Source organism: Diprion similis, chromosome 10, assembly GCF_021155765.1.
Source record: "Diprion similis isolate iyDipSimi1 chromosome 10, iyDipSimi1.1, whole genome shotgun sequence".
Taxonomy (NCBI): Eukaryota; Metazoa; Arthropoda; class Insecta; order Hymenoptera; family Diprionidae; genus Diprion; species Diprion similis.
The window spans coordinates 19,638,380-19,662,262 of NC_060114.1; the positions used below are offsets into that span (position 1 = coordinate 19,638,380).

A 23,883-nucleotide genomic window follows, 5' to 3' on the forward strand; every position below is an offset into this window, starting at 1 on the left:
TTTCGAAAACACACAACGGAAGCTGGATTATCACGCCATCATGATGAGGTTCAGGTGTGTGTACTTGTGGGAACCGGATAAAGGAGTCGAAGAGGAGCAGAGCGTTTGACCCGTTCACCCCTAACCACGAGCCGCCGAGCCCTAAGTAGTTCCCTGGGGCGGAAAATCATTAATCTTTCTACAATTAACAGGCGAGTGCTACGCAATCACGATGAAGTAATTCGGAAAGTGTAGCAGCAGCGGGGTGGAAAAAGTTTCGACGTTGCCTGCAGCGGCGTGTTGGCGTTAGTTAACTCGGATTATGACGATGTCCGTGGAGGAAGACCACCCCCTCCTTGTGCAAAGAATCCGGCGACGGGACTGCAGGAGTCGCTCCTTGAAGGAGGGATGCTAATCAGTTATTTTTCAAACGCGCCCTCCCGCCCTGGTAATTTATTATCGTTTTTTTATCACCCTTATTATTTCCGCCTTGAATCACCTCCGCTGCTGTAGTGAAGGGGAGGGAGAAGGGGAGGGGGACGAATCCGTACTTCGCAGTTTATATTGCGGTACAATCTGAGAACTCTCAGGGTAGACGAAATCTGAATAAGATTTGAATAAGAAATGTAATCATGAATGGAGAATGATGTTTAAAAGAAGCCCCTAATTTTGATTTTTTATGTCCAATCCCGCGGCCACGTGAATCGTGAGTGAAAAAGCGTCGGCGAGAACGCGCTGCTTCGGGACTATACTTATTACATGGTGAAAGAGGAGAGGAGTTTTAAGAAGTTAAGAGCGGTTAGCTTCTACTGTTACTCGAGGATGGTTAAAATTAATAATAGCCATAAATTTTGAACACCCTATTTATACTTTATAGCCCTTCGAAACATGTTGCTCGGCAGCGAAATCCCCATATACTTATATAGCTGCTGAAATAACGATTAAGCCATAAATCCCTTGACGAAATTAAGATGCAAATTTATTCAAAGTTCACTCATTACTCAACACCACGAGCCATACAGGATCGCGAGTTTCTGCACGACGCGCGAATTCCGGGCCACGCTTGCGTTTATCTCAACTACGGAATTTCCGCTCATCGCTTGAGAGAGTGAGAGAAAGAGAGAGAGATAGAGGTATTAATTTTTCAACCTTTCAGCCAAAGTGAATGAGTATGACAATGGGGCTCGCATTTAGGTACGTCAGATTCTTTTTTGAACTGTAGTGTAGCAGCTCTTCTCCATGGTATAACACGTGACAGGATTTCACGCGACGATTCAAGAAGATTCGGAAAGTTTCATTACTAACTTTTTTTTTCCTACCTAGGGTGGCACTTTTTCCCAAACTTTTGATTAAAAATTATTATTTCAATGAGTGCGGATCAGATTCGTTTCGGATATCATGTCATCGACTTGTTACATTCACTGAGAAGATTTTTCACACGATCAAAACTGCCTGACACAACAAAGTGATTCTGTTTTTTTTTTCATACTTTTTGTTCATATTCGACTACATGATTTTCTTGACAAAATGTGAGAGGAAAGGAGAATCACTCGAGGCTTATATTTGTACGCGAGCGACAGTTTTGTACGGTTTTTAAGACCCTACTGTTAGATCCATTCACGGGTTAATACAGTAAACGCACAACACTGACGATGATTAAAAGGAATTCAGGGACCCAGAAATAATCATCCAGGAGTAAAACGTGAAACGGAATGTGTTAAAATGCAGAGTTTCAAGGCATATACGTTGTGTATACATATATCTATACGGCAGTGATGGAACTTGAAACCCTCCACGAGGGTGAGTGAGAAGCTTTTTCTAATGATACCCTGGAAGAATGTGGGAATTGCAGCCAGCGGTGAAGAATCGGAACAACTAAAACACTTCAATTTTAGCTTCAGACGATTTGAATGACACAAGGTAAAGTGATTTACGATGAAAGGTTGTGCAAACCTCAAAGCTGTGTATAAATAGGGTGAATCTCAGTGAATCTATGACCAGATTTAAATGGAAATCCTCGCACGCCTTCGACGGTTCTCCGAAAATTCAGAACTCTGGTCTCAGATTCAGTGAGAAATGACGTACAAGGTGCGACCCACCGCAAGTATATCAAATAACGAAAGGATCAAAGCAACGGAAATTTCAAAATCCACAGGGTGGTACCTGCTGAACGAGTAAGGATTCTCAGGAGGGTGTAATTTTCACGACGAGTGTGACTATCACAGAGTTCTCAATTGCGAAAAACGCGTTTTCCGCAACGGTTGCCCCACCACGAAAAACGTTCTGCGAATTTCCGGTTCTCGTCCAAGTTCAAATCCCGTATAATTCCCCGACTTCGTATTCTCGTCCTAATCAAGTCGTCTTCGCCCCTTAATTAGACGCTGACAAATTATTGTCCCAGGTTTTGGCACGGTCTTCTCTAACCCTTAATTGATGGTCCGTTGGTGATACAACCTCGCGGTTCTCCTTCCAAACTAGCCCACCTCGGACGGCATTCCGTCGACAACAAAAGCCGCGAAGGAACGGAAAAAGAAGAAAAAGCACGGAATACGAAGACCTCGAAGAAGCTGAATGGGGAGATAAGAGGGTCGCCTGACAATTAACCGGTGAACCTCGCCGAGAGCGGGACACAGCTCGTTCTTTTTGTCCCTCTGATACACCTGCACCAGCCACTCACCACCACCACCACCACCACCACCACTACCACCACCCCCCAAGCTATTTATCCCGACTTTCAACTCACTTCCCTTCCGCGCATAAAACCAAACCGCATGGTATACAAACCGGTCCGTTACTCCAGTGACAAATGGCCTGTCAAAAATTCGATGGATGTAGATGATATACATATATATGTAGGTATAGGAGGTGAAATGTGACGTTTTGGTATGGCGGCCTCGATTGACACTGTTTGTGAGAGACGGGAAGGGTGTTTTCAACGTCAACATCGTAAAACCACCTCCGGAGTCCTTCCTCTACCCTCCGTCACGTATCGCCGGTCGAATGTAATTCGCAGGACTTTCGTCTCCGCGACCTGAAAGTTCGACGGAACTTTAGGTTTTACGTTTTGCACGATGACTTCGGGTCAGCGCGCGACGTCTTCACCGAGTTCTCGGCTCCTCTATGACGGCAATAAAATCGAAATACTGCTCACGATGTCGTCACTGTTCCATTGGCGCCCTAATGTCGACATCCGAGAAGAAGGGTCATCCTGAAGGAAAAAGTGAGAAAAAAATGTCGTACAAACTTTTCCAGGGTGGGTATAGGTAGCTACGTGAATCCAAATCTTGGAGAATTATATCCCCCGTCTTACTGCACGGTCAAAAATTCTTTTCGACAACATTCCACGTCCGGTTTCCTATGTTGTTGCAAACTCTCATTTCCGAAATATCCTGAATTTCGTGAAATCTTAGCCAAAGTGATACCCAAGTATAATGAGTCCAGTCTCTGATCATCAGTCAGTGACTAGTGTTAGACAGTGTAAGGGAAACGGGGCGTGGACTGCTTTTGTAGACTATATTCTGATATCAATCTAGCGTTATCTGATATATCGAATTTCCGAACGGACCACAAAAACAGTTCTAAACCAGCGCACAACCTTCAATTGCATCAAATTTGAACACTACCATTTTTCTCACTACAGTGCAGTACTCAATGTTCCATAAAGTGTGAAAAACCTGACGAAACGGGTTTGAAAATCCGACGTTTCACATCAAGTTCCACGACTTTTCAAAAGTTTTCGATCACCACGAGGACCCTGAGCGAGGACGAACCAGTCGGTTGACAAATTTAAGCCGGTAAAAGGGTCCGAATAGCGACGTTGATTACATGAATTGGAATAGAAAGGGGGGTCGTTTCGGGTAACTGAATTGGACAAATGGCACCTTACAATCAATTCCGGTTAACCCTGGAGAAGCGGGCTGATCAGTTGGCTGGCTGAGTTGGCGATCGATTTTGAAACGTCCGATAGCCGAGACGACGGACGTGGATTACACGGGGGTAGGTGGACAGCGGCGGAGCGATGAAATACCTCCGGTCCTCTTCATTCCTGTCCATCCCTCGATCATCGGCTGCACCCCGTGCCTCCTTTCCGTCGAATCCTCACCGCTTCGGCATGGCCAAGCCCGTGTGGATCGATGGTTTGGTATATGTGAGCACGGTTGCGTGCTACGCATAGCAACGCACTGTCATCCACATTGTTGTGGGTTAATGTACCAATATCAGGAAAATACGGCAATAGGAAATGAACACGGAACCCATTTGCCACTCTTCCTCGCCGCTGCACCGCCACCCGCCTCATTCTCGTTACCCCACCAATAAATAACGCTGGGGGTACATTTTTTCCTTTCGTTATCTCCTCGGCATTCCCAATTTCCCATAGACCATCCACTGCTGGTGGTGGAGACACGACGTTGCACGTTATGGGGATGTACGTGTTGTGTTGTAGGCGTCGTTATACTACAGGTTGGCACGACGCTTTATCAACGTCTCCTTTCATTGTAATCAGAGATAAATATCGGCCGGCATGTGGTCTAATGGAGTATTAGTAGTGCATGCATCGATGCCCAAAGACTTTCGCGTCGTCCGGAGTAAATTTCATCACAGCATCAAGTTCAAAATATTTTGGGTGTATCACAATGTCTAGGGTTCTTTCCTTTACTGATCATCAGCAATGATCTGGTATTTGGATCGACGTTGCTCTGACAAATTCTAATCAGACTTAGCATCCACAGTTGGATTTGAAAATTTCACGAGACATGGAAGAGCGAAGTGATACGTAGAAAAGAGCATCGTAGTAAAAAGAGTATGGTGTTTCAGCCTGCGGGGCTGCAAGAGGCTTGCAGCAATGGTACCAACCAAACCCGAACATTCATTTGCGGCTGAGGATGAACGCGAGAGTAAGGTAAACGGTAGTAAAAAGACGGAGATAAAGAGTGAGTACCAACAAAAAAGAAAGAAAAAGAAAAAAAACCTCACAGTGGGAAACGTAAATTATACTAGAGTTTACTCTAACAAGGATTCTGGTTTTCACTTGTGCACTAGGGAAAACTTTCGAACGGTCGAATCAACGTCGCGTTTCGTTCAACAAACAGAATCGCGGCCAGTTGGTCTTGCGTTGAAAGGTGCTCGAGTAGTTTAAAAGGACTTGAAGAAGAGAATAACGAGAAGAGGGGCCACCCCCCCCCCCCTCTGCCCCGCGCTTCGAAAAAAAAGAAAAAACAGAAAGAAATTTGTGGTTGGAATCGGAATCGAGTTTTCAAGTTACCTTACCGCGGTCTGCATCCACCCTGTTTACTTCCACACGGAATCGGGAATTCGGCGGGAAATTTAAACCGCAAGATTTCTTTTTTTCTCTCTTCCCACTTTAAGCGCGTTTTTTTTTTCTTCCTCATTTCAACCTTTGAAGGAAAAACTCACATCGTTGGAACTATTCCGTACTGTAATTGACAATTACGTGTATAGGCGCATACCTAGGTATATATCTATATACCTATATACATGTATATATATATATGTGTGTACCAATCGCATCGTCATCGTGTCGCGTCGCGACGTCACGGTATTACTCGCCTTTGGGAAAAAATTTTGCAGTTGCACTTCCCTACCGTAAACATTAGCTTTAGCTGCTCTTTGCTCGCTTTGAAGTTTATGGCCCTGGGAATTACACTCGTTCAACGTTTCTCTCAGCCAGAGTCTGTATATGTATATATGGCTGTACATCAAGCCATCATAGCCTTTCCAAGTTTTAGCATACGATTCCTATATTACATGCATAATACCGGGTTAAAAAGAGGTGATCAGAAAACTCAATAATTATGTATCTTTTATACACCCCAAAACGGTATGAGTATAGATTATTGTTATTCATAGGTGCAGATTTTCGTATCCTTGACGCAATTATATTGAGGCATATTGTCAAAAAAAAAAAACTTCTTTCCAAAAACAGTAGAGAGTACTTTTCATTACTCAAATGATAATAATATAATCATTTATGAATAAATAATACCGGTGATTTTAGTTGGTTAATTGATTTATTTAGTATGTGAGGAAAAAAAAAAAGGAAAAACAGAAAAAACAAACACACCGGAAGAGGTGATTCATTTATTATGCCATGGCATGCCTTTGGCAAAAACGAAAAAGCAAAGATTACAAGATGAAGTGTAGAATAACAAAAGTAAGAAAACAAGAAAACAGAAGTAAGTCAAGCAGGCTAATGACCCCAACAAATTATATCATTATCAGGAATAGAAGCACATAATAAATCTTAGGCTTAAATGGCGAATAAAGTAAGAATAAAATAAAGAATGAAAAAGCACCAGAACTAGAACCAGAGAGACAGAGAGTATGAGAAAGAGAGAGAGAGAGAGAGAGAGAAAGAGAAAGAAATATGGAATAAGAAAAGTGGAAAAGAAGAAAAACCAATATTTAGCGAATCTATAAGACGAGCCAGTCGCAGCTGCGACTTTCGCCTCTAGGAACAATAATCTATCAAGTACGGCTCGACGCGTCTTAGCAGCCATAAGGCGTTAAACGGGCTGCCGGTGTTATCGACGGATAAGTTTTCAAACTCATTTGTAACAACTTGCCGAGATTTCCCCTCACCGTGCTAACAGACATGTATGGGTTTCCATGGGGGTTGCACGGCGGGGGGGGAGATAATGGCCTATCGCTCCCGAAAGCAACGATTCCAGCAGCATCGCGAGGGATCCTTGCTGAGCAGCGCCGTTTCGATATCGAATCGAACACCGCAGGACCGGCAGCGAATCCAAGTTCCCCGACACCATACAGACTGACTGTGGAGAACGGATTTGTCTGCACCGTTGCGGGAGACGAAAAATATTCCTGATGGAAAATTTTACGGTTCTATAGTTTTGAGCTCGTTTCCTGCCCTCCGATATATAGCTATCAATCTATACCTTCAGCGCGCTTCGAAGGGATTTTCAAACAATGGAGAAACGTGATTTGAATTCACCCCCGCAAACTGAGCGGCCACCCCTATTAACTAGAAAAGAGGATAAAAAACGATACGTAATGGGGGAAAAAAAAAAATTATTAATAAAAATGACACACGAAATCGTGATAAATATTTCAAGTCTGTCTTCTTCGTACTTTTCGTGGTTAAAATATACTTCAAAGCGTTGAAAATACCGCTGTATAAATATTTTATACACTGATGCAGTGCAAGGTGTTCATAGGAGGTTATATCGTCATACGAAATTAGTGCTAAGAAAAATTTACGACAGTAATAAAACAAAAAAAAAAAAAAGGGAAGAATTTCTGCAGCACAAAACGTCGTCCTTTGCGATATGACAGATTCGAACCGGCGATGTGACGCGAGGCGATGGAAAATGAATAATTGTATCAGTCAAAATATTATACGCTACAGTCTTCTACATCCATAGGTACATAAAATACAGAATATGAATTACTAAGGACAGAATGACTTATCGTCTGCTATAGTTCAATGCGCATGCGCTACAATCCGAGAGCAGTCGTTTACCAAGGCAACCAACTGTTATGAACGTAACCTAAAAAATTTTGACAATTGCCGCAACAGCAGTTGCGCGTCACACCGAAAGCCGTAAAAATTTTTGAGGTTACTTTCATCGCGGCGAACCGTCGTATAAATTTATGACGGCTGTAGCGCATGCGCATTAAACTATAACAGACGACATACCGTTCTTTCGTTAGCAATTCACACTGTATATTCATTGTCAGTCAGTTTTGATCACGGCATATCGCAGCTGGTGATACTCTGTGGCTAGAGGGAGAATTTCGATTAGATTTTGAAATTCTGAAATCTCCAGGGGATAAAATATTCCGCGGTGATTCGTTTCGATTCTTCTCTATCTCTCTCTCTCTCTCTGCTTCTCTTCGTCGGTTCCAGTTGTGGGCAAAGGGTGGTTATTGAACGGGCCCCGTGGTTTTCCGCATATCATAAACAACGTTCTTTCATCACTCCATTCATCCACATTTATCGCGAAGATATGTCCTCCTCGAAATTCCTCCCCATAAAAAACCTTTCAGCGATTTTTCCACAGGTATAATAAAACAGGTATGCGGGTATCCATCTGGGGAATTCGAGACCATGAGAACCGTTCATTAAAAACGCGTATTCTTACATAGAAAAAGTGACAAGGGAAAAAGAATTTAAAGAAAAATAAACAAATACTCAAACGAAATTGCTCAATGATCTGTTCATCGCTTATTGCTAAAGGAAATTACGAGATAAACAGACCGTGAAGTATTCTCTTGCAGAGCATATTGATTAGCATGACAAACCCAGTACCGTAGGCGTTCATCGAGAAGAAAATGCAGGGTGTGGTAACAAGCCAATGATTATCTACAATGTGCATACATAAAGATATATATATATATATATATATATATATATATATATACGTATAGTATATTGTCCAAACCATTTTGACGTGTGAATTTAATCGTCTGCTCGTCATTCCAGAACTCATCTGCTAGAACTGGCTCAGAATACTCGACGCCCTGCACATCTCGATAAGTAATGGTGTAATGGGTGAAAGGGTTTCAAGTTCGTTTGCCAAAGCACTAATTGCGACTCGCGCTATTCGTAAAATCGCTCTTCAACTTGAATGTCGAAAACAGTCGGGGTGGGTTAAAAATTCGGTGATTCCTTCTCCAGGCGTCGGTTGAAGCCAGTTAATTTATACGGAGGGCCCGGTTTTTAAGCTACGTCACTGTCGTCCTGGTAATTTCTCTAGAGACAAGTGGCAGGCACTTTTTCCTCTCCCCCAGCCCTCATTTTTTCACAAGTCAAGTTATCGATTGACTCAGACTCGCCGATGGTGTAACGCAATAATGCTCAGCTCTCGCACCTCGACGTCACGCAAAGACGCAAGAGGGTGGCTTTCAGTTTTTCCAAGAATCCAAGCCCCATGGACACGTCGAATGGTTCGAAACGATTTTAAAAAACGTCAGTCAAAAAGGCGTGCTCGGAATCGAATCCCCGGTCCGGGGTTTCGGGAGATTAGGAGTTCTTCCATAAATGGATGTGGCCACAGAAGCCGAAGCCGAAGCTGCTGCTCCTCATCCCAGATATTTCAGACAGAGAGAAAGAGAGAGAGAGAGAGAGAGAGAGAGAGAGAAATAGGGAGAATAAAAGGCGTCGGAGATTCGGTCGAGAGAGTTCTCTTTTCATTTTCTTCGTTTTCTGTGAATAAAATGATGGTGAAAATAAGGATGAATAAAAATCCCTGTAAAAAATTGACGTGTGAAACTGTGAAGCGAAATAATTGAATCATCCAGTTCGCGCCGTGTACGCTAGATCAAATTCTACGGCTGCTTGATCCGGGATAAAAAAGACCAGTGCAGTAGCGCTAGGCGTCGGATCCAGCTATTAAAATAATTCGCTTCAAACCCGCGTCTGAGTTCTTCGAACTTCGCTGAGCATGAAAGCTATTGAATTTTGAACAGGCATCGCGGCGGCGAAAAGGGCCGGTGAATCCGTGGAGACGGGTTCGCGGGTGCGTCTAACCCGTATTGTTGTCCTCGACATGCGGGATAAGTTCGATATACAATATCGGTAAGTTACGCCCGATCGCGGCGCGAGCATTCGAGGATCCGGTGGTTTGAGCTTTGGAGGTTGAAAGCGACGATGCCACACGGTTGAAGTGAAGCTTCGTTGCAGGGTAGCTCAGGTGGTAACTTGGCACGATATAAATCTTCGTGGAAAAGCGGGAATATAAATTCAGCGAGGATAAAATCTGAAGGAAAAATTTCTGGCTAAAGTTCGCCGTCCCACCGCTGACACCAATTTCTTGGCTACGTTGAGTTGAATTTTTCGCACCAGAGTGCCGCTGGTCTCGTTCTTTTCGGATCTTTTTTCTTCTTCCTCTCCTTCGTTTTTCTTCGGACGTTGGTGGCACTTCGTTCTCGGATGTGCTTCTCCCCGTCTGCATAGCATATTCGGGTGATAATAATGGTCGTAAATCAAGGTGCCTTGCGGGTCGTAAAATAAGAAGAGTTTGAGCAGAGGTGCGATCGCGGGAAACGGTCATCGAACGATACTGTAGTTCGGGAATGAGGAATCCCCGATCGAAAGGCCCGAGGAAAAGTGGCAGTCGGGGTTCGTGATCGAACGATTCATCCCTTTTCACGGTTCCCGGCTTGCCGGGGGATTCTTTTCGAGCGAATGACGTGGTTATAGCGATAACCACTCACTGCCACACCCCCGCCTCCACTCGTGGTAGACATTCATGGCATACGATATTCGAAGGGATTCCAGGAAAAGCGCTGCTGGAAATAAAATAAGGAATCCGAGGGCCGAAGACTGGGCTCAGCTGCATATCTCTGTACTTCTTCGGAGTCTAGGTTTATATCGAATTTTATTACTATCTTCTTCCTTTTTTTTTTCATCAAGAATTTGTCCGCCATAGAATAGAATTTTCCCTAGCTCTTGACACGTGCGGGTTGTATAGGAGGTTATTTCATTCGTTGGTATAGTTTTCTGTGCGGATAGAGAGACAGAAAGCGAGAATAACGAAGTAGCAGCTAATATTGAAAGAGATATTAAAGAAAGCATTGCAGTCCACAGAGACAAAGATTCCGATTCTCGAAGGTCTTCCGGCTTTGTTTTTTTTTTCTCTCAATTCATTTCTCCCGATACCATTTTTCTCCTTTTTTTAATTTCGAAGAACCGAGGTGGAGCAGCCTGAGATATGCAAAACGTGACTCGATTCGGCAATAACTACTTCGTTCCGTGGCACAGAGCCAAAGCTCCGCGGCGTTATATTGCGATGTCCTAAACTGCATTTAAATGAAAGTTGTACAATTTGAATAAAACTGCAGGCTGCAGGCTGCGGCACAACTTCGAGTTGAAACGCCGGTCTAAAAGGACGATGGGGGTTGGGGGTTGAGGGGGGGGGGGGCTTAGTTCTACAAGCCATGATCAAAAAAGACTAAGAAAAAACGGTTCAAGTAAAAAGAAGAAAAAAAATGACAGCTCACCTTGTCAAGAAACGAGGAGAAGGACCCCGTGGGTAGGTGCCTCCTACTTGATATTACGCAACCTCTACTCCAACGGACCTTTTCCCCAAATTGCCAATCTTCCAACTTCGCAGATTCTACATGGTAAACTCATTTCTAGCCGCGAGTAAGGAATTAACCGTCGTCTCTGAGTGCGTGGACTTACGACGTCAGAAACGCCGAAGATTAATCCCTCCGGGAGCGTGAAAAGAAGTGTGTGTAAAGTACCTCTACCTCAAGTACATCTGCAGCTCAATAAATTTAGTCTGAAAAAATGCGTGCAACATGTCTGAGCGGAGACTGTCTTTGAAGAAAAGTGAATAAAATTCCAGGACCATTTTGGTCTTCCTCGTATCTTCTTCTTCTCGCCACACCCCTCGGTTTTATCTTCCTTTTTTTGCTCAGGATCCAGTCTCCGCATCACGCAAACAATTTACACGTCAGGATTCTGGATGTCGTCCATCCATCAGTACGGAACCCCCTAATTGAGGTTTTCCTCTTTCCTGGCCTGAGCGGATGTGTGTAACTACGTGCCGCGGGGATGTCGAGTAAAAAAACGATGCATTCAATACCGGAAATCGATGTTATATCGCTTCGGTTCGGATCACGCTCGCCCTTCAGAAATACCCCTAAAATATGTTAAGCATTGTCAGGGGCGCTGAGAGGATCCGCCGGCGGGGTTAGTCCTGAGGATATCCTTCACCCCCAGACCCTTTATTCCGCGAGGCTAGTGAACGCTGCACCTTCCGACGATTTTGCACCCGCTGACGCTAGACGACATATTATTTTACGCTGGGACGGACATTTGCTGGGATTATATGAGACTGCAGGGATATATCACGTGCATACCTATATGTATGCCTCGACCGTGGTCCGCGTCCTGCAGGGTTTTCGAGTAGGTATGAGGAAACGGCCAGGGGAGGATTATGCCGGACAAGTGGTCTGCTGCTAACTCACTCTTTAGGCCTCACTCACTCCTTCCGATGGGTCCCAGCCAGGCCTACAGGACGATTCAACAGTGTCCTTTTCCATTACTCTCCATTGCTTGTTCATTTTTTAGCAATACAAAGTGTGAATAATTGAATCGATGTTCTAAGGGAATTCAGGTCAAGGAATCTTTGTTTTTTCCATTGATTCGATTGTAAAATGTGTTCACTAAAAATTTTACGAACTTTCATACATTGCGAAAATGGTTTTTATATCAGAAATTGATAAAGAGGTTTATTTATTCAGGTATAAAAATTCCAACACCGAGTTTTTCAAAACTACCATTTTCTGTATACCTACTTGAACCCAGAGAAATGCTTAGCAGTCGAAAAAGAAGTTTTTCCTTTAACCAATGTGGTTGTCAGGCTCGAAGGGTTAAGTAGGGTGGCTGCTCAAATTGGATTAGAAGATCCCTAACTTGACACTGTTTTTCTAACCGTAATCAAGTTTGTTCCCTGAGCTTTTGATTCGACACATGGGGCTTTGTTGGAGTAGATAGAAAATGCAGAGATCGATTTAAGCTGAACCAATGAAGCTCACCGATACAATAAGATGAAACAAAAAAGACGAGTGTCAATAATGAAACGCCTTGTAGTCGGTTTTCAATTTATGCCATAAGCGCGGAGTACCGTCCTTTTCACCCCGAAAGTAAACCAAAGCGATTCCGGACTTTGCGTATCCTCGTATATCCTGGTAATCCGTTATTACCATAGTAGAGTTGGTGCCCCGGATCGTTGGGGCCGCGCACTGGTCATTCGCTGGGGGTGCGAAGTAAGGGGGGGGGGGGGGGGGGGGAGAGAAATCGTTGGTTGCAGGAAGCGGACCCTAAAGAGCCGTGCAGACCGCGTCGCCACTCACTCATATATCCGCATTTTGCGTGGCTGAACAAAGAATCGCCTCCCTTCTCTTCCCTTCATCCCTCGAGCCGTGGCCTCTCGGTCAAGCCCACTTTGCTCGATTTGTTCCCCTTTGCTACATCTCGTTTCACTCCGATTGACATCAGCAGTGTTGCAGGTCTCGCTTGGCTGGGTGTGCAATCAGAGCGCGAGGACGCGTGCATCGGTGAATATAAAAGAAAGAAGAAAACAAAAACAAAAAAAAAAAAAAAAAAACAAAAGCAATAATTAAATAAGCGATGCTTCTGTTCACTCTATCGCGAGGACTAATTGCTCTGTACAACTAACCGCGACAAAGAATGCTTGTTGTCGCGTGAAGTCCGATGTATACGGAATTAGGACCGTTCTCCAATCGCGCGTTTTACTCGCAAGGTAAACGAACCGGCACCACACGAGGATGTGCATGGATTACATGCCCGAGCAGTCCATAAATTAGGGTGAAAAAACACATCCTCGAGTGTGTTGATTCATTTCCCTCTGCGGTGCAGTACTCAAACGGTGAAATTATATCTCATTATATACGGTTTCGAGACGTTTTTGACACCACGGTTGAGATGTACTGGCGCCTCCTTAACACGGTTGTAAAATCCTCTGAGCGCTGCCTCTCCATACGGGATGATAATTTAATGGCGAGTAAGTGAGTTCATCTTGCGATCTGTTTTCTTCCTTCCTTTTTCTTATACTATTTCCGCGCGGACGACAATTTCCACGGCGACGGTATATTTTGGCCCGCGTGCAGTTATGTTGGATAATATACGGTCCCCGCAGTCTCGGCTCCTGGGACGATGGAAATAAACACATTGAGACCATAGGTTATATCTAAATGCTGCACATGCAGGCCGATTGTACGTACAGGCATCCTTGTCCATCCACCACCACACTCGTCGGCGATGCACACGTGCGAGTTACTCCGATCGCACAGCAACAAAACCCCGGTTTGTTTTTCTCGTTCTCCCCCGTCGCTCAGACCGCATGCTGCTACTGCTGGTGCTGTGCATGCATGCATGCATCCACTGGACAGTGAAGGATTTATCGCACTCTTCGTTTTTTCAAAGGAGCCGTTCGTTTTTACGCGGCTACTCAAGGCGCGCAAAGAATGCGCCACTGTTGCACCGAAACTTAAACGCGAAGGATTACAGGGTAGATCCACCATTGGTGGTCACCTACATGAGACTCATCGGCAGTAGTACTTGTCAACTTGAACTTGGATCTCTTCAACAACACGGTTCCTGTACAAAATACAGAATTTCTCAATAATTGGTACACTATGTCGTTTGTGCCACATGTAGGATTACAGGGTGGATCCACCAATGGTGGTCACTCATCGTCAGCAGTATTCGTCAACTTGAACTTGGATCCCTTCGACAACACGAGTCGTGAACGCAATACAGAATTTCTCAATACTTGGTACACTACATCGTTTGAAGTTAGTGGTAAGTTCAAAACACCTCTATCTGTAGCATTGGTGGGTATAATTTAAGATCGTACCTAATGGTACCAAGGTGACCAAAACCAGTACATCTATAGGTATATTGAATAATCCGCGAGGCAGTTGATTGCTTCTCCGTCCTCAAGAGAAGAATCTATTCAATTTTTTCTTTTCCACCCCTCAACTGCACCAGCAGCAGGGTGGCCTTTGACGAGGAGCAGAAGCTCGGGATCAAAATTAGAATTACACTTGGAGGTCTTCTCGCGGAAGTCTTCGAAGAACCAGCCTCGTACTTTCCTCAAGAGGTTCAGCAGGAACCGAAGAACCGGGGATTAGAGGCATTAGGGATGAGTCTAAGGAACAATTCGGGGCCGGACGGAGGGTGTAAATTTAATCTAAGGCCGCAGGGTCTTCTGCCCCCGATAATCCTCGGTGAACGTTAATGTCCTCGATCAAGGAGTTCGTCCTTCCGGCTGCAGCGTGTGTATAACCGGAGCCCTTCGCAGGACGTCGAGTCCTTTCTGCAGGACGTGGAGCGTCAAGGATCACGGTCTTGGTGCCTGCATGGGACTTTAAGGCGGGGAGAGGCTGAGCGCTACTGGAGTCCTGCCAACCGCTCGATAAATTAATTCGTTCCCGTAGGCTGCGGCAGCTTTGCGAGTTTCAACATCCGGTAGGGAAGGTTAAGACATAGAAGCAGTACGCTCATCCCCCACAGATTCATGGATCCTCGTTCTCCGTCGTCACCCAGACAGCTCGAATATCACTCTGTACTGCTTTTGTTTCGCCAAACTGTATTCAACCCCTTCTACTCTTTACGGTCCTTTTCCAACTGGCTTTTTTCAATTGTAGAAAATTTCTACGCTTAATTGCAACGCTGGAACCCTCGCGTTTTGATGCTAAATCGTTTTGCCGCTGGGTTTCATTTGGTTAGCGAGACCATCTTTTGAAAACGTCTGCGTTTCGGACTTAAACACTTTAAACTGTCATTTCGCACAATTGGATAAGTTTCAGATTGTTCGTTCGTCTCCAAAAGTAAAGCATTTGTGCTATTTGTGGGAGGTGCTGATCAGTTCAGACTCTCGAGGATAAATGAGACCAGTAGTCTCAATCAAAAGTTAGAAAGAGAATAAAATAACCATTAAAAGGTCTTCATCAATTTATTTGTGCCATTGCAATGACAGTGAATAAGAATGAAACGACATCCTTACTATCCAATAAAAATGTATCCGAGAGAATTCGAACGACATAAACGGGTGTTTAAAATGATTAAACTTTGGTCTTTCCGATCCGTGATCCGTCTATCACGTAGTAGTGATGATGTTTTATTTCCATTCACCGCCATTGGCGCAAATAAGTTTTTTCCGACTTATCTCCATTCATCTTCAAAACACAGGCCATTTCAATGATTTCCATAAACCTTGATATAGCTATGACTATTCGAAAAATTAGCGCAACACGTGTAAAAATCATCACCGACGGTCGATGCTGAATGTGTCGTAAAAATTTTTGTCGTACAATAAATTTTAACGGAAATCCCACCTCTCCTAGAGCGGATACAGTTTTCCCCGACTTTCCTTAACGCATATATTTAGAAAAGTATCTTGAATAGAGTAAACCGTTATACGTATGTATATAATAGCAACGATCTGCGCGGTTTGTGTCTTGTTCGCTTCTTCACACTGTTGAAAACGATATGTGGTACGTATACGTCCGTCCGGGCCGCAACTATTCAACGAGACGGACAGATTAGTGGTCGCGTGTTTCAACCGGGAATCCGTTCGTCCGTCCGTTTCCCGTCGTCCCGTCGTCCCGACGCGCCCTGGCAACCGCAACAAACTTTTTACCGAGGCACCACGTGCGGGGCATCCATGCCCACACATGTATATATATATATATATATATATATATATATATAGACATATATACCTAATACATACCGACAAGAGATTTACGAATCCTCCGAGGAGGAAACGGTCGACCGAGCGTGTTTTCGGTACCTACCTACATAGCTAGGTACCGCAAAACAGATGCGGAACGAAAAGCGTTCTTGGATAGGTTCCATGCCTTCCTTCGAGACTCGCAGGATCAGCAGTGCCGTCTGCAGGATGTCCAGACCACTGCAATTGTCACTTTGGAATGCGGCGCTTGAAGTGGGAAGATGTCAAACTAACCTCGAAATCAGGCTGACAGCTGATCGTTAGCCGTGTTTTTCTCTCGCCTGTGGTTCGTTTAACGATTATATAATAGATTAGGTGTCATTAATTAATGTGACACTGGTCATTTAAACGGCGAAAAATCACGATTTTCGGATCAAATAAGCAAAAGAAAATGAAAACTCAGGTTATGTGACGACAAAATGGTACCGTAAACTAGGCTCTGATGTCACAAAAACGTTTCCCTGTAATCAGAGTGACAGCAACAAGGAGTCGCGGCCTGATTCCGATGAATGCAGATATTGCTCAGCGAAGTATAATCTTTTACAGAATGAGAAAAACAGAGTATAGAGTGAAAAAAAAAGTAAGAAAAACCGTTCGATGCTCTACGGAATGAGCGAGGGATTTCGAGAGGTGCGGGAAACGCGATGACACAGAGGTAGCGTAATAAGAAGACTGGAGAGGGAAGGAGGGGACGAAGATGACAGTGCGGAAAAGATATGAAATGCGCGCAATGTCTATACGTGTGTTATGTGTATAAGTCTGAGGTTATGTGCCTCCGATACGTCAGTCGGATTTTTCAATCAATTCCTACGGCGCCGCGTGTCGTTTGTCATTTCGATATAAGGTGCCGGAACTTTAACGATTTATAGAGCATTTTCACCGAAGCCTCTCGTCGTAGGTACGCCGCAAAAATCCAGTCCCGGGTATTCAGAAACGGTGCGGCTTTCCGTCACCCGTGGACAAAGCGATTTTGCGGTATTAATAGCAGCCTGCACAGGTCGAGATGAGAGTGGCAGGACTGCGTGGAAATATCGGGAGTACCGTCTGCGTGCAGGCGTATAAGGTTAGGCTAAGGCCAAGTGCGTAATAAACGACGTTAATGAGCCGCGCCTACCGATTGTGAGCGACGCCGCGTAATATCGAACCTTGAGAAATCCGGACGGCAAATGGCTCCCTTTCGTTTTTTTTTTTTTTTTGTTCTCGTCAACGCCTCTTTCCACCGATTCTACCAGATGTACTTCAGATCTCAAACGAAAATACGAAATCTGCACGAAGGTGTAAAATAAAAACAAGAACAAAGGGTCGTGGTCTCAAGGTTTTGCGAAATTAAATCATTAGGGGTGTTTCTTCGATGGATTATAAGGGTGATTATTGTACACGGGGAGAAGAAAAAGCGCAGATTTTACCGAAAACTGTAGGAAAAGAGGGACACATCAGGGTTTTTGGTCAAAAATACTCATATCGACTATACTTTTTACGATGAATGTAGCAGATTTTCATCTACATACATTTGTTTGCACTGATTCTACAGTAAATTCTACGAAATATATTTGACCAAAAAACCTGATGTGTCCCTCTTTTCTTCTCTTTCATTCTCTTCGTAGAGGATGAAAATATTGTTTTTTTTCTCAAGTTATACAAATTGATCCATGTCCACTGACCACGAAATCATTATTCGAAGTGTGGTATCCGATGTTCCAACGGGAAACATGAACCGTGAATTTGTCAAAACCTCCAGAATTCATTATACAAGTTGAGAAAAAAATTTCTACTTCTGGGTGGGGATCAAAACTTGGACTCAAGACCCTTGCAAGTTTTGACCTCCACCTCTACTTCTGTCCTGTAGTGACCAGTTTCCGCAACTTGATGATCCCTTTATGCTGCAGGTAACCCTTTTCAAGCTCTCATATGTACACGTTTTTCACGAACGTTTGACCAATAATGCGCCCCGTTTTAAACAGACGGAGAAATTTTCAACCATCCAACTTCGCAGAACCTCGAATGGGAAATAACTCCACATTAAATTCGCATTAAGGTGAAATAAAAAGTAACTCAGCCGCCGTCTGCAGCCCGTTGAATGTGCCGTCTCACTAGGTGAACCACCTTCCAAGACTTCATGTACCTTCCGTTGCCATATATTGACAAAAACTTTGATATTTCCTGAAGAAAAAAAAAAAAAAAATTGCCTCCGAGGTGTCTCAGAGTCCGATCGTTGCGTTGTAACGAACGAAGGAAAGACGAGAACACTTCCCTACCAATTACACGGCTCGTTCTGCAATTACCCCGAGCGGGAAATTCAATCAGCGTTGAATTTTCACGCCTGATATAATTGCACCGTCCGTCCTCCTCCTAGACTCGTCAATGTTGGCTAATGATCACATTGGATTCAACCAGGCGGAATGACCTCTATTAACCCAATTAAATCCTGTTCAAGAAGGTCCATATTGTTCTCCTCGATTCTTTCAAGAGCCTGCGCATGACCTGGTCATGGGAGTGATTGAAAAACGGGGCAAGAGGGACAAAGAATTCATTCTCAGTGCTAATTAGGTTACGGGGGTATTCTGGCTAGAAATTTGAAAAAATTGATTTTTTCTATCCATACTTTCCAAGTTTAGACCTATAAGACTAAGCCTCCAAGAGGATTTTTGGAAATTCAAATTATTTTCGGAGTTACAGTTATTTTTGTGACGCGCCAACTAAACCGGTCCGGCCGGAACGAATCTTTATACGCGTTTTTCTCGAAACTACTTTTTTCGATACGGTTGACATGATATCTACAAGTTCCGATGGACCGATTTATTCGAAATTTGGTAGAAATGTTCTTTGTACATCCTTCTATGGTTGGAAGCACGGGTTTAAAAAAAAATGCGTGACTATTTTGAAAAAATTCGAAGAGATCAAAAAACAGGGGCGAAAAAATTTTTTTTTTTCAAACCGTCGGCATTTTGTGAAGAAATTTTTTTCTTTCTCTGACCGTGTTCCGAACTATTGAGACGTCTTTACTAACAAAGAATTTCTTTGGATTTTTATGTTTCGGAACACGACCAAAGTCAAAAACATGTCGACCAGGACGCGCTTTTTTTTTTTAGCCCCCACTTTACCACCCTGTAAATTTTTGTATTTTTGAATTTTTTTTGTATTCTTAAAACATCAATAAATATCATGAACAAAAAAATGGATCGTAAAAGTGTTTTTCTTTTCTTTTTAATCTCACTTGGAAAAATGCCTAAAATTTATGTCTCCACGCCAGAATGATAATGATTAATTTCATATGAAAGAAAACCAAAATGAAATAAAGCGATGAAGAAAAAAAAACAAATAAGAACAATTTTCGGAACGATTTCACCTGCGGCGACTTATGCATGACATGTGTGTCTGAAAGGCGTGCGTTCTTTGACAGGAAGTCCTTATAGGGGATATATTATACAGTATTGCGGTTACCTTTGCACCTTTAAGGGTTTCCCGTGAATTGCTGATGCGCGGGTGTATAGAGGTAGGCCGACGAATTTATTAAGCCGGAAGCGAAAAGGGAAAAGAGGTTCGAGTCACTCGGTGGTGACGACACTCGGCGTTGGTGGTCGCGACTCTTGCTGGGGTTCCGAGAGGGGTTTGAGGGAAGAAAATTTCTCACTAATAGGGTTGTTAGCGGCACTTCGCATAAATATTCTTATTTACCAAGCGAGCGTTAGCTATCTCTCTCTCTCTCTTACTCTCCCATCTTCTTCTTCTTCTCTAGCGTTAATACATAAAGAGAGTGATCGAATTAATCACAGAGTCTAAATTAGATGAGGATAAAAGTAATTACACATATATATATGTATATACATGTATATGGCGTTAATAATGCCAAAAGGGCGCATCAAATTTTTTTTTCTCCAGTCATCTTAAAAATTGTATATAATATATAAATCTGTGGGAATATTTTTTTTCCATTTTTTTTGCATAGATTTATACATTACACACATTTTGAAGTTGATTCGAGTGAAAAATTTTTCGTCCGACGCTTATAATTTCTGTTTTCGTTCAAAAATTTTTCTGTCGTTGTCCCAACTAGGAAACAGTGACCGGAATTTTTCAGGAATTTTTAATCAATTAGTTAATTATTTCGAAATATTAAGAGTGTTTTTGGAAAGGATTTTTTTTTCTAATTTCTCAAAAACTGTAATTCATTTTCCAAACATTTCAATACTGGGCCCATAATGGGCCGATTATGTTTTAATTTTTTCTCTTTAATTTTTTTTTAACTGAAACATTGTTCAAATGGTCTGAGAATTTCCAAAAAAATCTCAAAACTTCTATTTTTCACTTGGAACATTTCTAGACCAGTTCCAACACGGAGCGATTTTTGTCTATTTTTTGGCACATTCAATTGTATTCATCAACTTCGTACCGAAACCAGCCTAGAAATATTTCAAGTGAAAAATAGAAGTTTAAAATTTTTTTTGGAAATTCTTAGATCATTTAAACAATGTTTTAGTTGATCAAAAAAATTAAAAGTTGTAAAAAAACATAATCAGCTCATTATGGACTCGGTCTTTGAATGTTTGGAAAATGAAATACAGTTTTTCAGAATTTTAAATAAGGATCTCATCAAAATCACTCTGAATATTTATAACTAATCAATCAGTTGAATAAAAAATCAGAAAAAATTCAGTGTACTGTTTCAGACCTGGGATTAATGCAGAAATTTTTTTTTTTCAATAAAATTAAAAATGGTAAGGGACCGACAATGAGAAGATGATCAAAAATGGTTAACAATTGGTGGCGTTGTTTCCCTGACATTATAGATTAAAAAAAAAATAAATAAACTAAAATAGAATAAAAAAAAATCTAATAATAATAATCCAGCATATGCACAAAATTTCCAAGCAATGTAAGAGATTTAGGACCGAATAAGGTACATTTGTTTCGCGTTAAGGCAAATCATTAGCGGCGTCGGAGAGGGTCGTGGGCTTGTTCACGTTAAGGGACTCCCACGGTTGGAAGGAAGGACCCTACTTTACTGTGTGGGGACGGAAAAATTATCCCCACCACACCTCGACTCAATTCTATATATATACATATATGTATACGTACCACGGATGTAATTCAAGCGAAAAGATTAACCATGGGGTTTCGTATGTGTATGTATACATATATGTTTATATATGTATAACGTAGGTATGCACGCAAAATGTGACCGCTGCGTCCACCGTATTAACAGTGAAAGAAATTATTCAGGGAGGCGCTGAGTTAGTTATCAAACGAGGGCAGGATTTAATCCCACGAAATTACACTCCGGTGTGTCGTGGATCATGGTGTTTTTTTTTTTTCCTTCAGAAATAAGAGGGACAAACGTAAAGCGGAAGAGGTTCAAGGTAAGATAGCATCAAAATTTGGTGTGAAAACTGAAGTAAAGGTTTCAAGTCAAGTTCGCAGTAAAGAAAAAGTAGGAAGCAAAAAGAAAAAATTATACTTTGACGCCAGAATCAAATTTGTAAAAACGATATACACAGTTCATCTTTTATAAGTTTAATTTGTCACTTTGGTTGAATATTTTTTTTCACCCCATCGACAGTTTTTCAACGCAAATGTCTGCAGTTTAATTATCTATCAATGATTACGTGAGAAGTTCCTTTTTCTTCTTCCTGCTGCAGTGTATCTACATCAGCATTCATTGCCTGATCTTTCCTGCACCGACGACGCTCGTTGATGAAATCTTATTTGATCAAAGCTGTACGAATGTATGGGGGTTGAAATTGCGAAAGGAACTTCAACGCTTTTTATCACAGCACAGGCAGATGAAAGATCGAAAGAAAAATCCTCCGATTCAGTCAGGATAACGGGAGTCGAAACAAGATGAATTTCGTGCGTTCCGATCTAACGAATGGTCAAAACGCAGCAGGAGTTAAGAGGATGCTGTAGTCACTACTTACCGACCGAGTAGAATTTTGCTTATTCTGATTATTGCCTACGATTAACGCCTCACTGGTTCAAAAAATGAAAAAAAATATGTAGATAGCGCCATTCTGCATGCAATACTTATTAAATAAAAAATAAATATAAAGTTTCATTTCCTACGATAAGATTTTTATAATTGAATCACCACTTACAGTATGTGAATATTTTATGACGTTGGATATTTTAGAATAGAAATTTCCGCAGCAAAGTGAGCGACATTTTACTCGCTCGGTAAGTTTGACTGTAGCATTGTATCAACTGAAGTAAAAGATGGAAGACGGTTCTAAAAATGTATAAAAAAAAAGAAAGAAGTATGAAGCATCCTTGGATTCGCGAACCGGCCGCAACGGCCGTTTTCGCCGGATTTATCTGGCTAATAACGTTCCGCACCCGCACAATAATAGGATATAACCTTCTCAGGGAAACCAGCGGCTCCGATCTTTCTTTGACGTCGGGAATAAGGAATCGAACCATCGCATCGGCCAGACTGGCGGCGCACGTAAGTCGGACACGCACCTCTTCCTCCCCAGCCGCAAGTAATCCCTTCTGATTGACTTAAGGATTTCCCCTAAGAAGACCTCCCGAGGGACCCTCTAGCAACTGGTCTCGCCCTGCTTTTCCCATCTGTCCTCCTTTCTCGACTTCATTTTAGCTCCTCGAAGAAGAAGAAGAAGAAGAAGAAGGAAAAGAAGATGAAGAAGGGAGCCAGCCAGAGAGTGGAGGCAGGATTCGGCGACTGGGTATAGCATAGCAGGACGAAAGAAAGGCGATGACGTTTTAATGAACACCCTTCGAGAACAGCGTTGCGTCGGAGACGAAGGAAGGAGGGTTTACGTCGTCGTCGTTGACGTCGACGTCGACGCACCTAGCGTGCAGTATATATAAGTCTACATTTTCCTTTTAATAGACTTTTTGTCCGCTACGTTGGTACAACTGGTGCAGGAATGATTGTTTCCGTACCTTGTTACCACCAGGATTTAAAACCATGACCGTTTTGCGGCCGAGGCATTTGTATAATGTACAGACAAAAACGAGGAGGGGAAAATGGCGTATAGAAAGTTGTTGGCCCCCCGCCTCCGGGGTTGCAAACCCTCGTGTTGGCCGCCTGTTCTGTAACGCCTAGATGAGACCTGACTCACTTTTCTCTCGCCCCTGCACCTAACGCCTCGCAAAATGCACGAACAATTACTTCACCCTGCGGTGACAAAACTCTCTCGCCGTAACTTGATACGCGTGTCAATTTCACACGTTCGTCTTCCTTCCTTTTTTTTTCACTTTCTCTTAGTTTTCTCTTCTTGTTTTTCACAAATTTTTTTACAAACTTTGAACTCGATAAAAAAAAAAATGTTTTTTCCGAAGGGGGAATGTAACATTGCAAACAAACAGGTTTTCCAGTTTTAATTCAAGTCATAAAAGGTGCCTAACACCATGTGACTTCCTTCCGTATGAAAGACATTCAAAAAGAAATGTTATTCCAGTTTTTTCGCAGAATTTTTGCTTCTCAGACTTGGGCCAAAAATCAGTAGAAATTGGCGGATTTAGACTCAACCCAAGCAAAGAAAGAAGAAAAAAAAAAAATTTATCGTCTAATATACAATAACAGTTACTTTTATATCCCATTCGTGTAGTAGAAAGGATAAATTGTACCTTTCTCTCATGGTTTAGCCGTATCACCGTATGTGGATTGGAAAATGAAAAGGTCTCTTTAGTTTCG

The 23,883-nt window shown here is 42.7% G+C and overlaps 2 protein-coding genes across 6 annotated transcripts in view; both read right to left on the bottom strand.

Moving 5' to 3' along the window:
- Positions 1-23,883, bottom strand: part of LOC124410753 (E3 ubiquitin-protein ligase PDZRN3-B) — a 132,608-nt gene that overhangs the window by 11,210 nt on the left and 97,515 nt on the right. Inside the window, exon 1 of one of the 5 annotated variants that reach the window (XM_046889352.1) lies at positions 11,212-11,246. The exons of 3 other annotated variants lie outside the window; for them this stretch is intronic. The gene's annotated coding sequence lies outside the window, so the exon portion shown is untranslated. Of the gene's footprint in view, positions 1-3,865; positions 4,021-11,211; positions 11,247-23,883 lie in introns of those variants that run through there. One more of the 5 variants, XM_046889351.1, reaches the window with a different exon arrangement.
- LOC124410756 lies at positions 12,455-13,982 on the bottom strand. Its single transcript, XM_046889354.1, has 2 exons — positions 13,714-13,982; positions 12,455-12,989 (listed from the first exon to the last, which is right to left on the bottom strand). Exons 1-2 carry the CDS (start codon positions 13,864-13,866, stop codon positions 12,819-12,821), a joined length of 324 nt encoding a protein of 107 aa, XP_046745310.1. The 5' UTR covers positions 13,867-13,982; the 3' UTR covers positions 12,455-12,818.